The sequence below is a fragment of the Platichthys flesus genome, chromosome 22 (assembly GCF_949316205.1).
Source record: "Platichthys flesus chromosome 22, fPlaFle2.1, whole genome shotgun sequence".
Taxonomy (NCBI): Eukaryota; Metazoa; Chordata; class Actinopteri; order Pleuronectiformes; family Pleuronectidae; genus Platichthys; species Platichthys flesus.
The window spans coordinates 9,181,201-9,200,004 of record NC_084966.1 but is presented as its reverse complement, the minus strand read 5'-3'; the positions used below and the strand labels follow the sequence as shown (position 1 = coordinate 9,200,004).

Sequence of the window (18,804 nt, the reverse complement as noted above, 5' to 3'; positions counted from 1 at the left end):
ATAAAAGTATACTGCTAAAAGTATGAAATAAAATTTAAAAAAAAACGAGTGCATTGTGATACAATATATACAAAATATCCAGGCCAGCAAACAAAATGACACTACAGCCTATCATCTGCTCATATATTTATTTTTTGTTTCAGTGAAGGAAATAATTCTGCACAAAAAAGTCTGTAACCACAAAAACGAGGGGGGAGTAGGTGTTAGTGCTAAAGGTGTGAAATAACCAGCAGTAGCCATCTGCCAGCTGCTGGTAAATTTAGTCTGTAGCTGTTATATTTTTCTACTTTCTATTCTCGTGAAAGAGAAACCATATCTGGAATGTGGGGCTGAATACCAACTCAGACCCTAAAACTGTTTGAAGAACACATCTGATGTGCGATTGCATAATGCATGAAGGCAGGCGGAGTGGGCCGCGTGGACCTACTATTCAAAGACCATGTAGAGCATGCCATCAGAGCTGTAGGTCTCCAGCAACTCCACGATGTGAGGGTGTTTGAGCATGTGGCAGATACTGGCCTCTCGCTTTAGATCTGCAAAACACAAATCAGAGACAGGGGTACGGTGAGATACTGCTTACATCCAGCCAATACTCTAAAGAGTTAATGTGATGATCCGATTTTCAATTTTGCAAACTGCAAGTAGCAGTAATAATCCAACAGTCTAGATTCATCTTTAAGATGTGACTATTCTGTGGTTAAAATCTCCAACCTTAAAGCACTGTAGACATATGAAATGGATCAAAACAGTCTTTGTGCATTAAAATTGGCAAATTTCATTGTGGGCCTCCTCTTTTGGCTCAAACCCAGTAGTTCCAGTGACTTGCATTGAGTTAGCAAAACAATATCTGTCATTTTCCCAAATACTTCATTTTAAAAACAGGCTAAATGTCTGCAATGAGAACCAGATGTGGCTGAACGCTACTCCCTCCCAAGCATAATATGACCATCGTAGAACGGATGAAGAGGGAAGTTACAACAATAGTTTTGACGGTTAATATAGAGAATACCAACTGAACCACACACCAGAACAAACATACTTTCAGCAGAACATAAAGACTTGAACTTTTTATTATTGAAATCTCCCTCTGCAAAGAAAGAAAGCAAAAAAAGGAAACTTTAAGGTGAGAAAGTCATTTGAGAAAGAAAAACATTTTCTGCTGAGAGTTTCCTTTGCGGTTGTTGGGTGTTTTTATAAATCCTTTCACATCCCTGGGTGGGGAGCTAAGGAGATGAAAGGTGACGAGGACGAGCCCAGCATGACACCTTCCTCCTTTTAAAACCCTGACGTGTGTGCAATACCGTGACTACACCAGCAGAGGTGGCAACAGTGCATTTCATGAAACAGTCTAATATTCACAAATGTGAGCTGTTTAGGTTAACATGTTGGTAACAGAGAGACAAGTGATACTACAAGAATACGCTTAGATGCACATCTGGCCCAGACGTATTCACACCACCCCCTCTCTTTAACACTCCATCCTGTAAATACAGCGTGACTCTCTCGTCTTTTGACTCCCTCATGTGAGACAGCACCAGAGAAGGTAAAACACTGCCGAGCGTCACAGTCACTCGTCCTTTTCACGACAAAGGAAACGCACGGTGGTGAGTCGATAGACCGACGACTGGCGAGACGAGTGGTCAGATAGAGACGCAGACTGCTGAGGCGGCCTGACAGATAGAGATCCTCACTCTATAAAAACCTCATTTCCACAGTGCACTCCTCATCTGCAAGTCTACTGATCTGTGTGTGTGTGTGCGTGTGTGCTCATTGTGTCGTGACAGCCCCGGATCATTATGCAACACGGAGAAATGACGCCGTGCCCCCACTACAGGGCCCCCTTTCTCTCGCTCCTTTGCTTTCATTATTTCCCTCCCCTTTACTCTCGTCCTTGGCCCGTCTCATCGAGTGTCTGTTCTCGAGGTTAACAATGATGGCCAGTGTCCGCACGGCAACAAGGAAACCGCTCAGACAGACAGATTTGGGGGGGGGGGGGGGTCTAGAGAGGCCTGCATCAGACTGAATGAAGCCAGAGCCGTCCACTGGGGCAATTCCAAATCAATTATTGTATGGAAGGTCTGAGGTATGTTCGCTTTATAAAGCTACATGAAATCATTTCACACCGAGGTTTTTGTTATTTACTGAAATCACACACACGCCTTTGACATTTGACGGAGATCGTCCGGGTCGAACCTGGTCAAAACAACAGGAAACTGAGGCGGGACATGACGCATACATTCCACTACAGAAATGATGTACTTTTGTTTACAGCACATTATCACGACTTCTGAATAATAGCTCTCAGATTACTCCGGGTAGGAAATGAGTCCTTAGCCCAAGTGAAGGAGTTCAAGTACCTTGGGGTCTTGTTCGCGAGTGAGGGTACTATGGAGCGTGAGATTGGCCGGAGAATCGGAGCAGCGGGGGCGGTATTGCGTTCGCTTTACCGCACCGTTGTAACGAAAAGAGAGCTGAGCCGCAAGGCAAAGCTCTCGATCTACCGGTCGATCTTCGTTCCTATCCTCACCTATGGTCATGTGGGCTGGGTGATGACCGAAAGGACGAGATCGCGGGTACAAGCGGCCGAGATGAGTTTTCTCAGAAGGGTGGCTGGCGTCTCCCTTAGGGATAGGGTGAGAAGCTCAGCCATCCGTGAGGAACTCGGATTAGAGCCGCTGCTCCTTTACTTAGAAAGGAGTCAGCTGAGGTGGTTCGGGCATCTGGTAAGGATGCCCACTGGGCGCCTTCCTTGGGAGGTGTTTCAGGCACGTCCAGTGGGGAGGAGACCTCGGGGAAGACCCAGGACTAGGTGGAGAGATTATATCTCAACACTGGCCTGGGAACGCCTCGGGATCCCCCCGTCAGAGTTGGTCGATGTGGCCCGGGAAAGGGAAGTCTGGGGCCCCCTGCTTGAGCTGCTCCCCCCGCGACCCGACCCCGGATAAGCGGATGAAAATGAGATGAGCTCTCAGATCTCAATGTTTTTCCAAGTTAACATCTTAATTGCCGTCTTCTTAGCGTATAAAACCTGTTTTTAAACTGAGATATATCGGGGCACTGATGAATTATGTTCCAATATGCATCCAACTGATAATATTGCAATAATAAAATGCACTTTTCACTTTGTGTTGAAATGCACACTCATAGAGCTTTAACAAAAAGGTGCTATATGTAAGTTTATAGCATTAACTGCTGTTTACTTAAGAGTCAGGCAAAAAATAATAATATTAATATATTTTACGCCTCCGTTCGAAACACCCAAGGGCACCTTATAATGTGACACATGTCAACACAAGAATAATTAAAGTTAATACCAAAGGTTTCAGCATTAACCTCGAAAAAGCTACAAAAACGTTAATTAATTTCTGCAGCCCCATTTACTCAGAACCCTCAAACTCTTGATCACACTATTAATCGTAGTTTCTGTACGGCTCCCTGACAAATATATTCATAAATAACTACGGATGTTTGTTATTCAGCTTGTAGCTCCGGCCCAGCCAGCAGCTCTCCATTTCCATTTCACTCACATTTATGCTGATGCGTGTTCTTTCCTCATAAGCTAAAGTATGTGGTCTGAAGAAACCACTCTCCGAACCTGGCTGCACTCCACTTCTCTACCTTGTCACTTTGAGTGGCCGCTCGCTTATTTCTCTGGAAAAGGGTCTTTTTTTTTTTTTTCTACACCTCGGTGAATCTTCCCACTGACACAGTAAAAGTTTCAGTCCTGATGCAAATAAATGTGCACTTTATATTTAGTATCTGCTGAGGAGATGGTGCATGTCAATGTCACTTCTGTTCTTTGCATATTGCTGCCCATAGGAAACTGGATATTTTAGGAAGAATACATAATATCATCTGGAATACGCAATAATTTAAATTTGGAAACGAGAACATGTTATACTTTTGCATCCAAACCAACATTTCTCTTATTTCTTTCCACAACATATAATAACAGTTGAGGAGTTGCTGAGCTATTTTTTTAATTTTACATACGCAATGATGTCTATTCTTATGAAGCTTAAATTCAATTAAACAAGAGTTATTAGGAGATGACAAAACTGACTATGAAAAGACACTACTTAATTGCCCAATTAACAGAAATAGAATCAAGTTTCATGGTAAAATGTTCCTGGGTTATGCTTACGGAACCAACGTACCGATCACATTATATATTACAGGCTTCAAAGTCCAATAGAGAACAATTTATTTTTTACAATGAAATACAGCAAACTGTAAATCCAATTTGGCTTCATAAGAATCACAACTACATCTTCGTCCTTCAGGGACATTCTCGTGATGCGTCATATCTATACCACCGAGCTTGCTCAAACTGACCAGTAACCCCAGGGTGAAGTGACTGAGGAAACTCGCACTGCTATTCCAAACCACTCCAAAAAGGAAAAGAAAAGCCTGTCTATGCAGGTGGTTTATTTTTACGAGGGATTAAATTTAGACTGTGGCTCATGATGGACAACATGCTGACCACAGTTATTTAGAGCGTAGACTTTGGTTTGGGAGACCTTTGTGAAAGTGTCCACTTTTTCCGGTTTCTCCTCCCTCGGGCCATTTCCTTGTCTTGCTGTTATTGGCTGCCACACTAATCTCTGGCTGGGACCTCACAGATGGCACAGGGTGAACGCCAAAATTACCACCGACAGACACACACACACACACACAGCTATGATCTTTGTCTCTATCTTTTTCGCTTTCTCTCCTACACGCACACACCTCAGCATGACAAAGCACAAAACCACATGATGAAAGATGCTACATCAAAAATACTCACCATCACAATCTAACCAATACATGACACACACAGACAAATGCATAGAGTTGTATTGAGGTGTGCTAGTGCCATTATACACCCTTGTATCCGACTTAATGTTTGCTATACTGTATTTTCTCTGGTGAGTGTGGTTTGCGTTGCAGCACAGAGATGTGTACAGTAAGTCTGTTTGAATGTGTGCCTATCCTCTCCTGTCCTGATTCTGTTAACCGCCCATCTGGTGCTTGAGTGACAACAAGATTTGAACGCAGCCGCCGTTGGAGCCGCGTCCGCCGCGTTTGCTCACCCTCTGTGCTGAGGCCGGGGCTGGAGGTGAAGCTGGCCACATCGACGATCTTCACGGCGAACTGCTGGCCCGTGTCCCTGTTGATGCAGCGCCGCACCACGCTGAAGGGACCCCTGCAAAAACACAGACACGCTCGGGTTAAATCGCAGACACCTACAACAGCACACAAAGCACAAATCTCTGTGCACACATGAGTCCTCGGAATCAAACACGCGGGGATAGCTCGCACTTGGCGGAAACATATGTGCACATAATCACAGGAGCACAACCACACACACACACACAGCATCCTTGTGCAGTGGGCAGACAGAGTGCAGTTTTTAGTATTGTGGATTTACAGTGGGTGGTTATGCATCGTAACCTTCGTCCTCATGCCAGTGGGAATTATAGAGCAGTGGTGTGCTGCAAAGCTGTAAAGGCGAAAATAAAAGCTTTATTATTCGGACCTGAGCGAGGGAGACCTACCCTTCAATGTTTATTTCTGTCGAAAGGAGGTGGCACAAGGGCTGACATGTGGAATATGGATGACCTCCCCGCCTGTGTTCAACAGTAGTGCTCAAGATTATGTGTATAAGGGGAACACAGTGACTTCCCAACCCAAGAGGAGGATTTCTAATAGATTTTTTGTTGAAAGAAATTAAATCTGAAGCACAGGCATAAAATATTGTGAGGTTAAGACACTTTAAATCAAATACACAATTAATAAACAATGTATGTATTGTTACATTTTCTGTAAAGTGATTAACAGCTCACCCACACCCTGGTTTGTTGTATACAACCCTGGCCTTTACTACAGGCTGTAGACTGTATATAAAAGGCAGACAACGCGTCTCCACTTGGTCCCACTATCCAGAAATGAAGCCAAGATTTCCAGGATGCAAACGCAGCCATCTCCGAAATCTGAGCCAAAGTAGGAGGAAGCGGAGACTCGTTGTCCAGCCATGCTGCAGACCTATTCACACGTGTGTACTCAAACCACATAGAGTGGCACTCCACCACAGGACAAGTCCATGTGCAAATTGTAATACGTTTTATTTCCACAGCCTCCCAGATGTGTATAAAAATAATTATTTCTCACTATGCCAGAGCAGCGAGAAAGAGAACAAATCAGTAGCAAAGTGGCGGGAGCCGAGACGTTGCACTCCAGGCTCACTGAGTTACACACACACACACACACACACTAAAACCTGCCGTGTTACAGCTGTCTCTACTTATCCCAAAGTCTACAATACTTAAAAGGCGGCCCCAATACTACTGGGAGACGCACACACATCAAAAGATGACACAAACTAAGAGAAGCAAAGTGGTGGACATTAACCGGCTTAAACCTAATTAGCTAATGAACTTGCCTGAGCCAAAGCAGCAGTAAAAACAAACCACTCTACAGTTTGTTCAGCTGATTCCCTCAGTCACGTCTGCTGTGATGATTAACCCAAACAAACGTCGGCAGCATGTGCACACACTGGGTCGAGAAGCGTCAAAACACGACACTCGTCCATTCAGAGTCTGCAGGAACCCCGAAGACGATCTGAGACACCCCCCCCCGTGACCTTTGCCCTGCTGGGTTAATGGCCTGTAACAGCTGGGTTTTCCATTAAAAAAAAAAGAGAGCTTTGGGGGTGAGGGGTGTGATTTGAGTGCACGCGGTAGCTTCTGACACCCCCTTCCTAACTTTACAATCTTTTCACATCTGTGTTTGACTGGGGAAGGTTTGGAGTCGAGCCAGAGGCTTGTAGCTTCATGGATACAAATGATGCAGTGGGGGTACGGCCGTCTTGGCACTCATCTAATGTGTGTCAATAAAACTCATTACCACCATTAAGCAATGAGGTGGGGTGGGGTGATCCTGCCAGGATTTATGCATCAACCCCATTTGTAATCTCGGCTGTAAATACAAGGGAGCTGCATGAAGAATCCATTTTGTGAATGGGGCGAGGGGGGGGACGGGGCCACTGTTTAATAAATTAGAATGAAATTGAAACATTAAATGACCATTCATCCTTGTACAGTCGCTATTATAGAGGCATTAAAAGTACGAGAGAGACCAACAAAGAGTGAGTGTGTGTGCGCCTCGAAGTGAGGGAACCGGAGAGGCTGCATGCTGCACTGACATCACCACAGCTGTGCTGAGTGGGCTCATACAAAACGCCCACACATGGCTCACATCCGACAGCGGCACACATCAAACATTAGCCCGGAGTGGCAATCTTTGCCGAGTGCTCATTGGTTCATTTCAACTCTCTCCTCCGTGTGAATCAAAGAGTGGAAGTTAGGTTCGATTTTTAACATCCTTGCTGGCCATGAGCCGAATTTACTCTCAGAGCCCCCCCCTCTCCTAAACAGTGCCAGGGCACATCTGTAGCTGTAGACTCAACCTCAGCAGTACTGCCCTCCTGAGAGCAACTATCTTTGCTTAAAGCAGCGTTTTGCTCTTTAGCTGTGGCCGCCCGCTAGTATAATTCACTCGGTTAGTCTGTCCTTAACAATTGGGGGGAGAAATGTTTGTGCAGCTGTGAGATACAGGAAAATGCTTTGTAAGAGTTCATCAGGTTTGCGATCTGCTGGGGCTGCTGGGCTCTAATACCAAGTCAGGTAAAATATCTGGAATATGTCCGAGTAATCCCACGTGAGAATACAACAAGGAAACGTCAGGATAACTCACAGCGAGCTAGTGAATGCGTTCATTACAGAGGCGAAACTTGAAGAATACAAATATCTCAGGGTGAAAAAAGAGGAGCCATTCATGTAGGAGACGCAGATGACGTCCGATTGGAACGACAGGGAGAATTTCTGTTCTCCAAAGACCACACTGCATCTACTTTACACAATATCATATCATTTATAAAGAATGACACAATGAATTCAATAGTGAATCCTGATCAGTGTGTTTTCTGCAAAGCTGTGTTAACATCCATGTCTGTGAACTGTTCGATGTGTCTTATATTGTTTTGACCTACTGTGACAACTCAAGCATCTGATCGGAATCGAATGCCTCTGTATACACCCAGTTGACGGTGGTCTTTTAATGAGGTGTTACAGATGTACGTGCTGTGAGAGCAGACGTGTGCAGTCGATGAGAGAGACTTTAACAGACTGACTCCGGGATAAGTACTGTTGGCCCTACTGCCCAAACTGTGCAAACTGCAAAGCTGTTAATTTAACAAGTTCAGCAAAGTTCACTTCAGTTCCACCACGGCCTTTGACTGTCTAAGTAACAATAATCCGGAGCACTTCCTTATGCAAATGAGGGGAAACAACCCTTTGAATATTAGTGGGGGACATTAGCATTCAGGTTGCACACTGAAATTTAGAGCAAAGATGCCCTCCGGAGTTTCTAAAGCTTTGGCAGTAAATCCTCTCGCATACATAAATCAGAAGAGGGTCCAGGTTTGTAGAGTCTGGCCTTGTAGCCTGAAAGGAAGTTTCAACTTTACACCATCCATTCACAACTATTGATCCGCTGTGTGTGGGAAGCTGAAAGTAGGAGAACCGTACATGGAGGGGAAGGTTAATATCTACACAGAGTAATATATTGCACAGGCCGGGCAAAGGAAAGAAAAGCAGTCTACGCTATATATTAGACACACAACGTGACATTAAACATACTTCACTATCAAACCAAACGACCTGATAGGACTTTATAGTTGTACATTTTGAGGGAGGCAAACGTGGCTCTCGGCATCTTCCTTTCGAAAACAGATGGGAATCTGACACGTTTAATAATGTGATACTTTGGTGATCCCAGCAGGAATTCAGTGATCCTGCTTCAAGACACGACAGCTCAGTGGATGCTGGCCAAGCTGGGGGCTTGAACCCTGCGTGTTTCCAGCTGAACATTCTCTGCAGCCCATTTACATACAGGAGGGAGCTAAATGTTAGAAAGATCCGAGATACAAAGTACACCTAAATAATGACAGAGATGAAGTATCTTTGACACGACTTCTGCAGAGAGTGAACATAATAAATCTGCACAAAGGCTGCAGGGGTGAACCTAATAAAAGGGTACATCAGTGAAACCATTGCCCACATCTAGCTTCTTTAGAGTGCTGATGTGTGACTCGCCTGTTCTTTCTCATTTTAATGTCATATTTAAGAAAACTCCAAGTTACACTACCTTTAAAACATCTTTATCAATATATTACACGGTCATAATAAACCCAAACTAGGGTCACCACGTCCCTATTGGTCTGGTATTGACTGGTTGTGGATTTTGTCTTGGTTGTTAAAACTGCAAAAATAAAAGTGACAGCTTCATTTTATTTTCCCCGTGAGCACTTTGGGTTTCCGATAGGGGAGACACTATCGTTAGAGGTCTATAAAACAATCAATTAAATTTAAATTTTAAATGTTGTCCAAGGAATTGAATTATCTAACCCAAAATAAGCCAGAGGACTGATCACTTCATTGGTTTAGAGTGAGTTGCACATCCCAATATCCTCGGCTCTAATGAGCACCCGAGGGCTGATATAAAGAGCACAGTCTCCAATAGCGCTTCTCAACAACCTAAGTCCTATTCAAACAGAATCACTCCTGACAGAAATGGATTCAATTGCTTCGGTGCTTTGCCAACACTTCAACTAAAGCTGAAATCTCCAAAACAGGCCTGTGGTTAGCACATTATGTTCTAGTCACATCATCGTCACGTTTACTGTGTAAGCTACAGGGTCTGCACATCCCAGTAGCCTGTGTCCTCTTTCACTGGAGTTAATCCAGCCAGACGTTGGATTGACTCCAGAAGTTGACCTGTCCGATCTCCCTCTACTGAAATAAGGGGGAGTTGAATGGCCAGATGTAAAATCACAAATACTCTGTGTTTAATATTGTAGAAATGTTCCGGACAAGTATACAAGTTCTTACACTTGCCGTGAAACTTTAAGCCCTGGCGCATCAGGGGGTCCAACTTACTTGAAGTTCTTAATGTTTTTGACTTATTGTGCTGTGGTTTCTGGAAGCACACTAAGTTCCCTGTGCTGCAAGCAACACAAAAGCACATATTTTTGTTTTTAAATAATGAGAGGAAGGCGGCAGTGCTGAAACAAGAGGTTCCCGGTGGGTGAGGAGCCTCTGTTGGCACTTCTGTGTGTGCCGTGAACCCAACCGGAGCTTATAATAATCACAGAAAGCGGATTCATCTTGGAAAAGCTAATCAAGACGAGAAAAATACCATTAAAAGTAGAAAGTCAGGTCACATTAAATCCATAACTTCTTTTAATGTACTTACGAACCATCTTTCAGTAGAGATCATCCGAATCATGGCTCCCTTTACAATCCTAGTTTCAAAATAGATGATTACCACTATTTACCACTGCTCAGTAATCACTATTCCCCCCCCAGCGCTCTCAATCCCACCCAGCCAGACTGCTCCTCTCCGACACAAGCCGATCAGGGACAATAATAGACGACTTCTCTGAACAACAATAGAAGTCTGATGGAGGGGCAGGCCGGATAATAGGGTTTATGTACAAGTTTGAGAGGCGCTGGGGTTAAAGGTCAACGACAGACACGCGTGTCTACAATGGCACAGACGTCTTCAAATAATGACACACAAAATCAATGGGACAAATCTCACGTTTTATGACAGGGGGGGAAACAACAGAGTAATCACTACAAAAATCATAGGGATGACTTGATTGCAGCCACTAACGATTAATGGAGCCTGACAAATATCAGTTGGCTGATAACGGCAGATAAGAGCCTTTCATATACATATATATATAAATATATATATATATGATATGCCCCAGTATAATGCACTTATACATTTAACATAAAATATTTATTTTTCTCTATATATTTCAAGTTCTATACATTTATTTTTTTTATTTATAGTTACTTATAAAAAAAAGTATAAAGTTAATGGTTAAACTGTAAAATATCGAGCTTCAGTTACATTTCTTTCTAAGCAGCAGCACCGAGATCATAAAATAATGTGACACAAATCACTGTAGAACGTACAGACTGCAGAAGGGATTGATTTATTTGTAGCTCTAGATTTGTGTCAATGTTAGTTCACGTTTGGGGTATTTGGTTGTATTTGTTTTTTGCTCAATTATTTATTGTAAAAATTATGGTTAAGCTGTAAAATATCAAGCCTAAATTATATTTCCTTGCCATAATGGTTTGAAAATGACACCTCCAGGAATAATGCAAGGACAAATTGTTTTTTGATAAATATGATTAGCCGATAAATTGATACTGAAAATGTTATACTCCGTAAAGCAATCTGGCCCATTATCTATTTCAGTCGGGCTTTAATGATTCTAGTAATTTTTTATTTTTGCACCCTGATAAGACTGTTGGACGAAATATTTATGTCAAATTCAAATTCGCCAGTTGTGGCAACCAATTCAGTCGGAATCGAAAAAGGATTTACTGAATTTCTTTCAAGGTGGACAAATGACCCAATGGAGGTCGGAAGAGGCCTTTACTAACATCAGATCATAAAGCCATTAAAATGAATGAATACATCTGTATCCTGCCTTCACACATTTTGTGTAAATCTGGTTGTCTTCGGATACAAAACTAACTCTTGCTCAAATGTAGGAGAAGGTATATCCACTTACCAGAAACTACAATAATAGAATATGGTTTTCTGTAGGCTCCCTGTGGCCACAGAACATTTTAACTTCGAATGAATTATCATCCTCAGGTGATGTTGTTTGTCGTGTTGTCCACAACATACAGTGGTGCCGACATTAAAACATGAGGTAAAAAACAAAGTGGGAGAGTGCTGCAGCCAGTGTCTGCTGCCATTATTTATATCCTTAGCCTCAGGGCCATCCCATTCCCAGCTCCACTTGTCTCCATTGATCTGCCTCAGCCTCCCTCAAACCTCAGGACTGAGGAAAAATGACCCCCCTGTCCCTCCAGCACTGCTCCCTTTCCTCCTACAACACATCCCAAGACACCAGGCCTCAACACACCTGATCCATCAACTGCAGTTTCACAAAAGAACTGGCAGGATAAGAGGGATTTTCCGGGATTTACGGTGACATAAATGTGGCATCTTGCTCTTCTTTACGAGAGCTTAAGATATGCTCGGGCCCAGACTACTGCTCACTCGTGTATTACTCTTCTACTGCCTTTTCTGGACTGTGTAACCATACCTACAGAGCTGCACTAGCTTGGATATATTTACCTCTACAACTGTGGCGCTCCATGCAGGAGCACCACACGGGTAATTAACAGAGACAAAATACAAGATGTGGAGGATGACATGGATTTACATGCGTCTGACAGCTTACGGCTAACTAAAGAAAAGTTGCATGTTATTTTGTCCATGCCAATCATGCACAACATTTGGTGGATGCATAGACAATTTTTCCACTTTCCAGTATTAACCGTTAACAGTGATTTGTGGCTTCACTAACGTGTCTCGTCCGGCTCCTTGTATCCGTTGCTGGGACTTCAAGGTACTGGTCCCAGCATTGGACCAGCCATCTATTAGTAACCAAGGCAACAGGAATTCCCGGGATAAAGAACAGGGCCTGGGGGTCTAGAGAGAGCGGGCCTCTTTGCCCTACAACAAACTTAATGGATGCTCAGGTCTGCAATAAGAGAAGTGTGCAGGGGGGAGGGGACTGACGGGTAGCCCGGGACTCCGATGGGCCTGTCAGCCTTCCTGTCTCACTTTCTAGGAGGCATGGAGGAGCCATGTCTGACCACACAGCAGAAACATGCATATTGAGGCAGTTTTCAGTATTATCGGCATCTTGTCACCATAACATCTTGTGGTTTACGCTTGCCCCTCCGGGTGTGCTGCAGCCAATGCAAACACAACTACCTCACATCCTAAAAGAGGGCTTCATCTTATCCGACAGCCTCACAGTGTTTGACCAGGTCTGAATCCGAATGCAGGTATGGCTACTGTCACACAGGAGGATTGGAGGGGAAATCCAGTGTGCAAATCCTGCATATGCTTCCTCCACTGCAAAATCTGATCATGCATTTACTCACCAACAGCAACAAATAGCTAAATATCGTAGAAATCTTGCAAAAACTGTGATCAGGTAAGATCATGTCTGATATGCAATGCAACAGTCTTGCAAATTCATTTTCCTGCATGGAGGTCATCAAAACACGAAATCGGGGGTTGTCTATTAAACCCCATGTACTGTTAAATTGCACTTTTGAGGACTAACCTGGCCTCACCCACCCAGTGAACTTTCCCCTTGAAGAACCTGCAGGCCTACACGCCAGAGCTGCCACATTGAGCCCATGCTCAATGTGGCAGCTCTGGCGTGTGTGTGTGTGTGTGTGGCAAAGGGTGCAGGGGAAATCATGAAAACACACAAAATAGCCAAATAAACAAGACAAACCCAAGTCTGCATCATAGACTGTATATTCTGCATGCATGTATGGCCAGCACTTACTTTCCAATCACCTCGCACAGCTCGTAGACATCCTCGAACAACACGTCGTCGTCCGCCATAGTCATGCAGGTAAAGGAGGATGCTCTCCTCGGGAGGCTTGGGGGGAATCAATAATAACGTGTTTCTCCTGCTGAATGGGGATGCTGCTGCACACCACTGGTAATTCAAACCCCCTCCTCCTCCAAAATGTCAGTGTCAGGGTAATAAACCACTCGAGAGCGGCCGAGGAGTCCAAGTTGCCCAGCTAGCAGCATTAGCTCGCGTCCGAGGCTGTCACTCCCGCGGCCCCACCTTCTCCTATTCTCCCGGTAGCCTCGCTAGCCAGCGAGCTAGCTCAAACAGCATCCAATGAGCCGAGCCCAGGGCGTGGAGATGTCCTCGCTCGTTTGCAAAGGAAAAACAGTCCGCTCTGCACGCCTTGCTGCCGGGGAATGCCAGGTGCGAAACCCCCGCGGTAACATCCACAGACACGAAGCGGAGACGCTCCCCTTCTTCAACCGCAAGCTAAGGGGGGCTCTGGAAAATGGTCGGCTAGCCCTGGTTAGCAGTCGATGGAATCACCGGTTGGTTCTCGCCGTGTACACTGAGTCGTATCGGCGATGGCTTATCCCCGAGAAAACGCGAGGTGACCGGGGTGCAGTGTGCTTCAGCTTCCCGAGCCCGAGTGGGCGAGCTCCGCGCTCATATCGACGACGGTGTACGCACCGTCCGTGCCGGATGATTCTTCAGTGCTCCAGCGCAGCCTTCGCTCCGCTCACCGCCGCTCCGGTTCCCGTGCTGTGGCTCTCGGATGCTGGCTGGCTTCGACTGGCTGCCCCCCCCCCCCATCGACTTCCACCAGCGCCAGGCCCCGCCCTCTGTCGTCCAGGAAACTGTTGCAGCCGGAGCCAAAATGGCGGCCCCCACTCTCGTTTCGTCAACACCGCCCCGAGCCAAGATGTCGTCCCGCGTGGCGTCAGATTCAGGCGCAGTTTCCTAATCTCCTCCAACGATTGCGTCCAGCGTGCCCCGCGCACGCGCGCAGCGTCCAAAGCCCATCACCTTACGTCAGCCTTTCCCTTGCTTATCTCCATCCTTTCAACATCCAGTTTTATTCCCCTCTGAACGTATCACCTTCGTCAGTAATAACTTACTCCCGGTATTCTGCCTGTCAGCCACACCAACACACATTTTACTGCATTTCACATCACACAGAATATAAATGTGGAAAATTGCAATATGCAGTGATTCCGAATTCCCATGGGTCGTTAGGGAGGTTCCCTCAGCAGAGTGAGGGGCAGCTAAGAGTCCATATAATGACATAATGATACAGATGGGATTGTTATGATGATCAACTTTAATCACTGGACTCTGTGTGATTATAAAACCCATCTGGAGCAATTATTCCACAATTTAAGCAAAGCCCACTGAAGGCATTAGATGTGTTAAGTGTGCAGTTTTACTTTGAGTTGCTTTATCTCCACGTTGTGTATCTGCAGGTCCAGGATTTCTGCAGGTGCATGGACGCAAGTGGAGTTTCCTCAGGTGTAGGAGGATGAACCCTGAGGTGTGTTGATGACGCCACCTAGAGGTGATGAAAGGAATCATACACATCCCACCATGCCGACAGGAGCAGAGTGAGAAGTGTACTATAAGAGAAGATAAGATAAAAAAAAATGTAGAGGTGACATTTTGGACATTCTGGTTCTGTAACCAGTGCTTCTGTACCACCAACATACAATTATAACTCAATATAATTTTATAAAGTGAGATAAAGTGTCTGTTTATTTTGCCACGAACACACTATGAAATAAATGTTACCTCTAATATAATATCAGAAATTTGTTAAATTTACATTTTTGGGATGATTTAATGAAAACTGAAATTAATGTTTTAAGTATAAACGTTGACACAGTGGCGCAAACTGGTTGCAGCACAAGGGGGTCATGTAATAAGAATTCAAATAATAGAAAACAGAATTTAAAATACCTCATAGAATATCTATTGCAATGAAGGATGTTCTATAAATATGCAATATAGAATATGATTGGGCCATTTTAAGGCTTTGTGCATACTGATTGCTGACGACACAATGGTTGAGGTTTGACTTATCAGTGTAAGAATATACTTATAAAACATCCTACCTAGTCATTATTCCATGGTAAAATATATATATGAACACTTCATAATGAGGATGATTTGCTCTCTCAGGTAAAGATAAAAACTAATGAGAAGAATTAACCAAAACAAAGTTTGAGTTGAGAGACAGAAAATAAATAAACGTGTTCTCAGGCAGAAGGTTAAACTTGCAGATGGTGATAAACAGACATCTGGTGCCACTAGAGGGTGCTCTTCTCCTATGGCACCCTCTGCCGTTTCCATGGCGCTGTATCCCTTCTGTTCATCATCTGAGAGCCTCCCCCATTGGTTGAAGCCCACTCCAGCAGGTACCAATACCATGATTGGCCGTTGATGTGGTCATCATAGTGTATGTATGCCAGTGCATGTGCGGTAGAACAAGCCTTCCGTGCAGAGATGCTTCCAAAAACACAGTTTTTTGCATAGATATTAGTAATAAGTAGTAAGAATAACTGAGGATGTAGTACGGTGAGACAAACAGAAGAAAAGAGTAGAAATGAAACGAGGGAAACACCATACATGGGGAGGAATGGGAAAGTGCACTGTTCCCATGGTAACTGGGAGGGGAACTGTTTAGTGGTTGCATGTAGAATCTGCAGTTTGGGAAACATGTGCACACACCGATAGAAACTTGTCTTGTTTTCTGAAGAGGATGCGTTGAACTGCAGTTAAGTAAATTATAAGGTGTATTAATAATCCACAGCTGCAAATTTAACTGACCACAATCCATCTACAGTATTTTACCCTAACTAAATTCTAACAATAAACTAATGTTTGTTTTGGATTAGGTTTGTTGTCCCCAAATAGAAGTTCTAATGATTATGGTTGTTGTGTTGCTATTAAATATATATATATATATATGAATACAAATGTTTACTTTATTCCATTAATTACACTTTCATTCCCTCTTTCCCAGAGCTAGGTGGCATCAGTTCTAAAAGGTTCAGTATTTTTAAGCTTATATATTTTTATATTTCGGTCCAGTGTATACTGTGTAAAGTTGACAAACTTGTACCAACTGATTAATCCTATAGCAAAAATGTCAATAATTCATCAACTGCCAAGGATTATGATAATATATCAATAATAGTAATAACATACAATTGGACAATCAAACTTGTTTTATTTAAACTCCAATATTTGACAGTATTGGGGTTTTAGATTGTTCTTTAAATAGTCTGTGTGACTAGTATCGATGAAAATGGATGACTTGTCTTCACTTCCTCCCCGTATCCAGAAATGAAGCCTTAGTCAAGCGGTAAGGATTCCTGGTTTCAAATAAATACTGTATATAAACAACATCCACGTATTCTTACAATAAAAAGAAAGCCGGATCCCGTCGACGACGACCGGATATCAGCCTCATCTTTCCCTGGAATTACACAAAAACAGTGAATCAGTTTTCAAAAATGTAAACTATCTGACCTTCCTCCCTTCAGATGAGTTGGTACATCTCTGCAAGGAGTCGACAAGCAGCTTCAACCAAGGTACAGCTGTGCATTTCCCTTACAAACCATATAAACCAGCCAAACCAGTTAAGAAACTGTCCAAATAAGGATCAGGATGAACGCGAGGTGATCAGTCACACGTTCACCCATGGGAAAACGTGCCATAGACACGTTTTTAGGCTGTGGAATAAACACAGTATCAGGAATGTGCACCTAAGATAACAGACAACTGCAACAGACCCACAAAGGTATGCTCCCCCAAAATCCCCATTTACCTTTTTTTGAAACATTGTTCACCCTGATAAAAACAATCCCTTAGATGGCAATTGTGTCGACATTGTCTGGATAAATCTGTTTCCACTTCAGTCTCCCACATGATGTCCTAACTGAATGTATGGAATCACTGAGAGCAGACACAGTAAGAAGTATTAGATTTGTCCTTATTACAGTGTAGTGTTGAAAACCAGTCATGAATAATAATGATCAAATCTTCCCAGAGTAACGGTGACGTGAGAACACTGAGCTTTTTTTGCCACAGGGAGGCGCCATAGACAAGTAAGAACCAGAATTCATTCCTGCCAAAGGCAATCAGGAAGCTGAAAGTACAATAGTGTTTTGTAGTCTTCGTCTGTATTGTTTTTGTAAATACAGTCTGTTTTGCCATTACCTCTGTATTTTATGTCAAATATAACTTTCCACAAACACTAACTAACCTACTAATTAGGGTCAAGAGCCTCAAGACATTATGTTGGGGTTTATTTTGTTTGCTGCTCCACTCATCATGCAGGTGAGAGGCTAGTTGCAGTCTCTCCCCCATGGAAGACTGTACTTACAATCGTTTTTAGGAAGAAATACTAAAATCTGCATTGTAAACTTGATTTATGGAAGGTGAGCATAATTAATAATGTGGAGAAAAAAACTTAATTCCAACATTTTTCCCATTTCTTATTTTCATACAGCCTTGTTCTCACTGTAAGAGAGCTACAGTATTTTGCCATACCGAATTTAATTTCATTAAACAAGATTATACAACAGCTTTAGAAATTAAAGTGTGGAAATAGAAAGCAAACAATTGTTAAACTTGCACCATAAGCAAACTTTTGAAGGGTTATTTAGCTTGAAATTTGGAGTAAGTATATGCTAATGTGTGTGTCTGTCATATGTAGAGTTTATGTGTTTTGGAGGAACTTCATCAAGTGGTGCTGGTCCCTGGTGGTTTAAGCTCCCGGTCATGTGGAGATCAGCTTCTTTTTAATCCTCTGGAGAGAGAGAGGGAGAGAGGGACAGAGGGACAGAGGGAGAGAGAGAAGTCTAACTGTTCTTAAGGTCCAGCACAGTTTTGAGAGCCCTATAGGGACAAGCAAGGCAACAAAGGAGTTTGTACTTACAGACCCTAAACCTGTATGCCAAAATAATACTCACTGTCTTACAATCGATTGAGTTGAACATCTCTCTAGCATGGAAATTTGGACATTCCTTGGAATCATACTGACTTTCCACAATTTCCAATGATTTCAAACATTCTCAGAAGCATCTTGGATTTATTCTGAAAACCCGGACTCCTCTGAAACCACCCTTCACATTGCAAGTTGGGAGCTGTTCCAGGATTTGAGTCATCTTGCGACCTTGGAAACACTTGGAAACTTTCATTCTGCTCCTTATTTCTTGCTCTGACACAAACCGTGAGATACTTTGTTTATGGTTTTTGAAATACTGGGTCTAGCCTATATGTTTTAACGTAGGCATTACCTTTTGCCCTAATCTGGGAACTGTTACCATTCTGCAATTTTAGTC

At 43.4% G+C, this 18,804-nt stretch overlaps 1 protein-coding gene across 9 annotated transcripts in view; it reads right to left on the bottom strand.

Moving 5' to 3' along the window:
* The window catches only part of LOC133933746 (peripheral plasma membrane protein CASK-like), a 36,335-nt gene extending 22,107 nt beyond the window's left edge, over positions 1–14,228 (bottom strand). For all 9 annotated transcript variants that reach the window (XM_062380946.1, XM_062380947.1, XM_062380950.1 and 6 more), the window contains exons 1-3: positions 13,445–14,228; positions 5,073–5,185; positions 428–533 (exon numbers count right to left, since the gene is read on the bottom strand). In XM_062380946.1, the coding sequence (XP_062236930.1) occupies positions 428–533; positions 5,073–5,185; positions 13,445–13,509 (284 nt within the window). In that variant the 5' untranslated portion in view covers positions 13,510–14,228. The remainder of the gene's footprint in view (positions 1–427; positions 534–5,072; positions 5,186–13,444) is intronic.
* Positions 14,229–18,804: the final 4,576 nt, after the last annotated feature.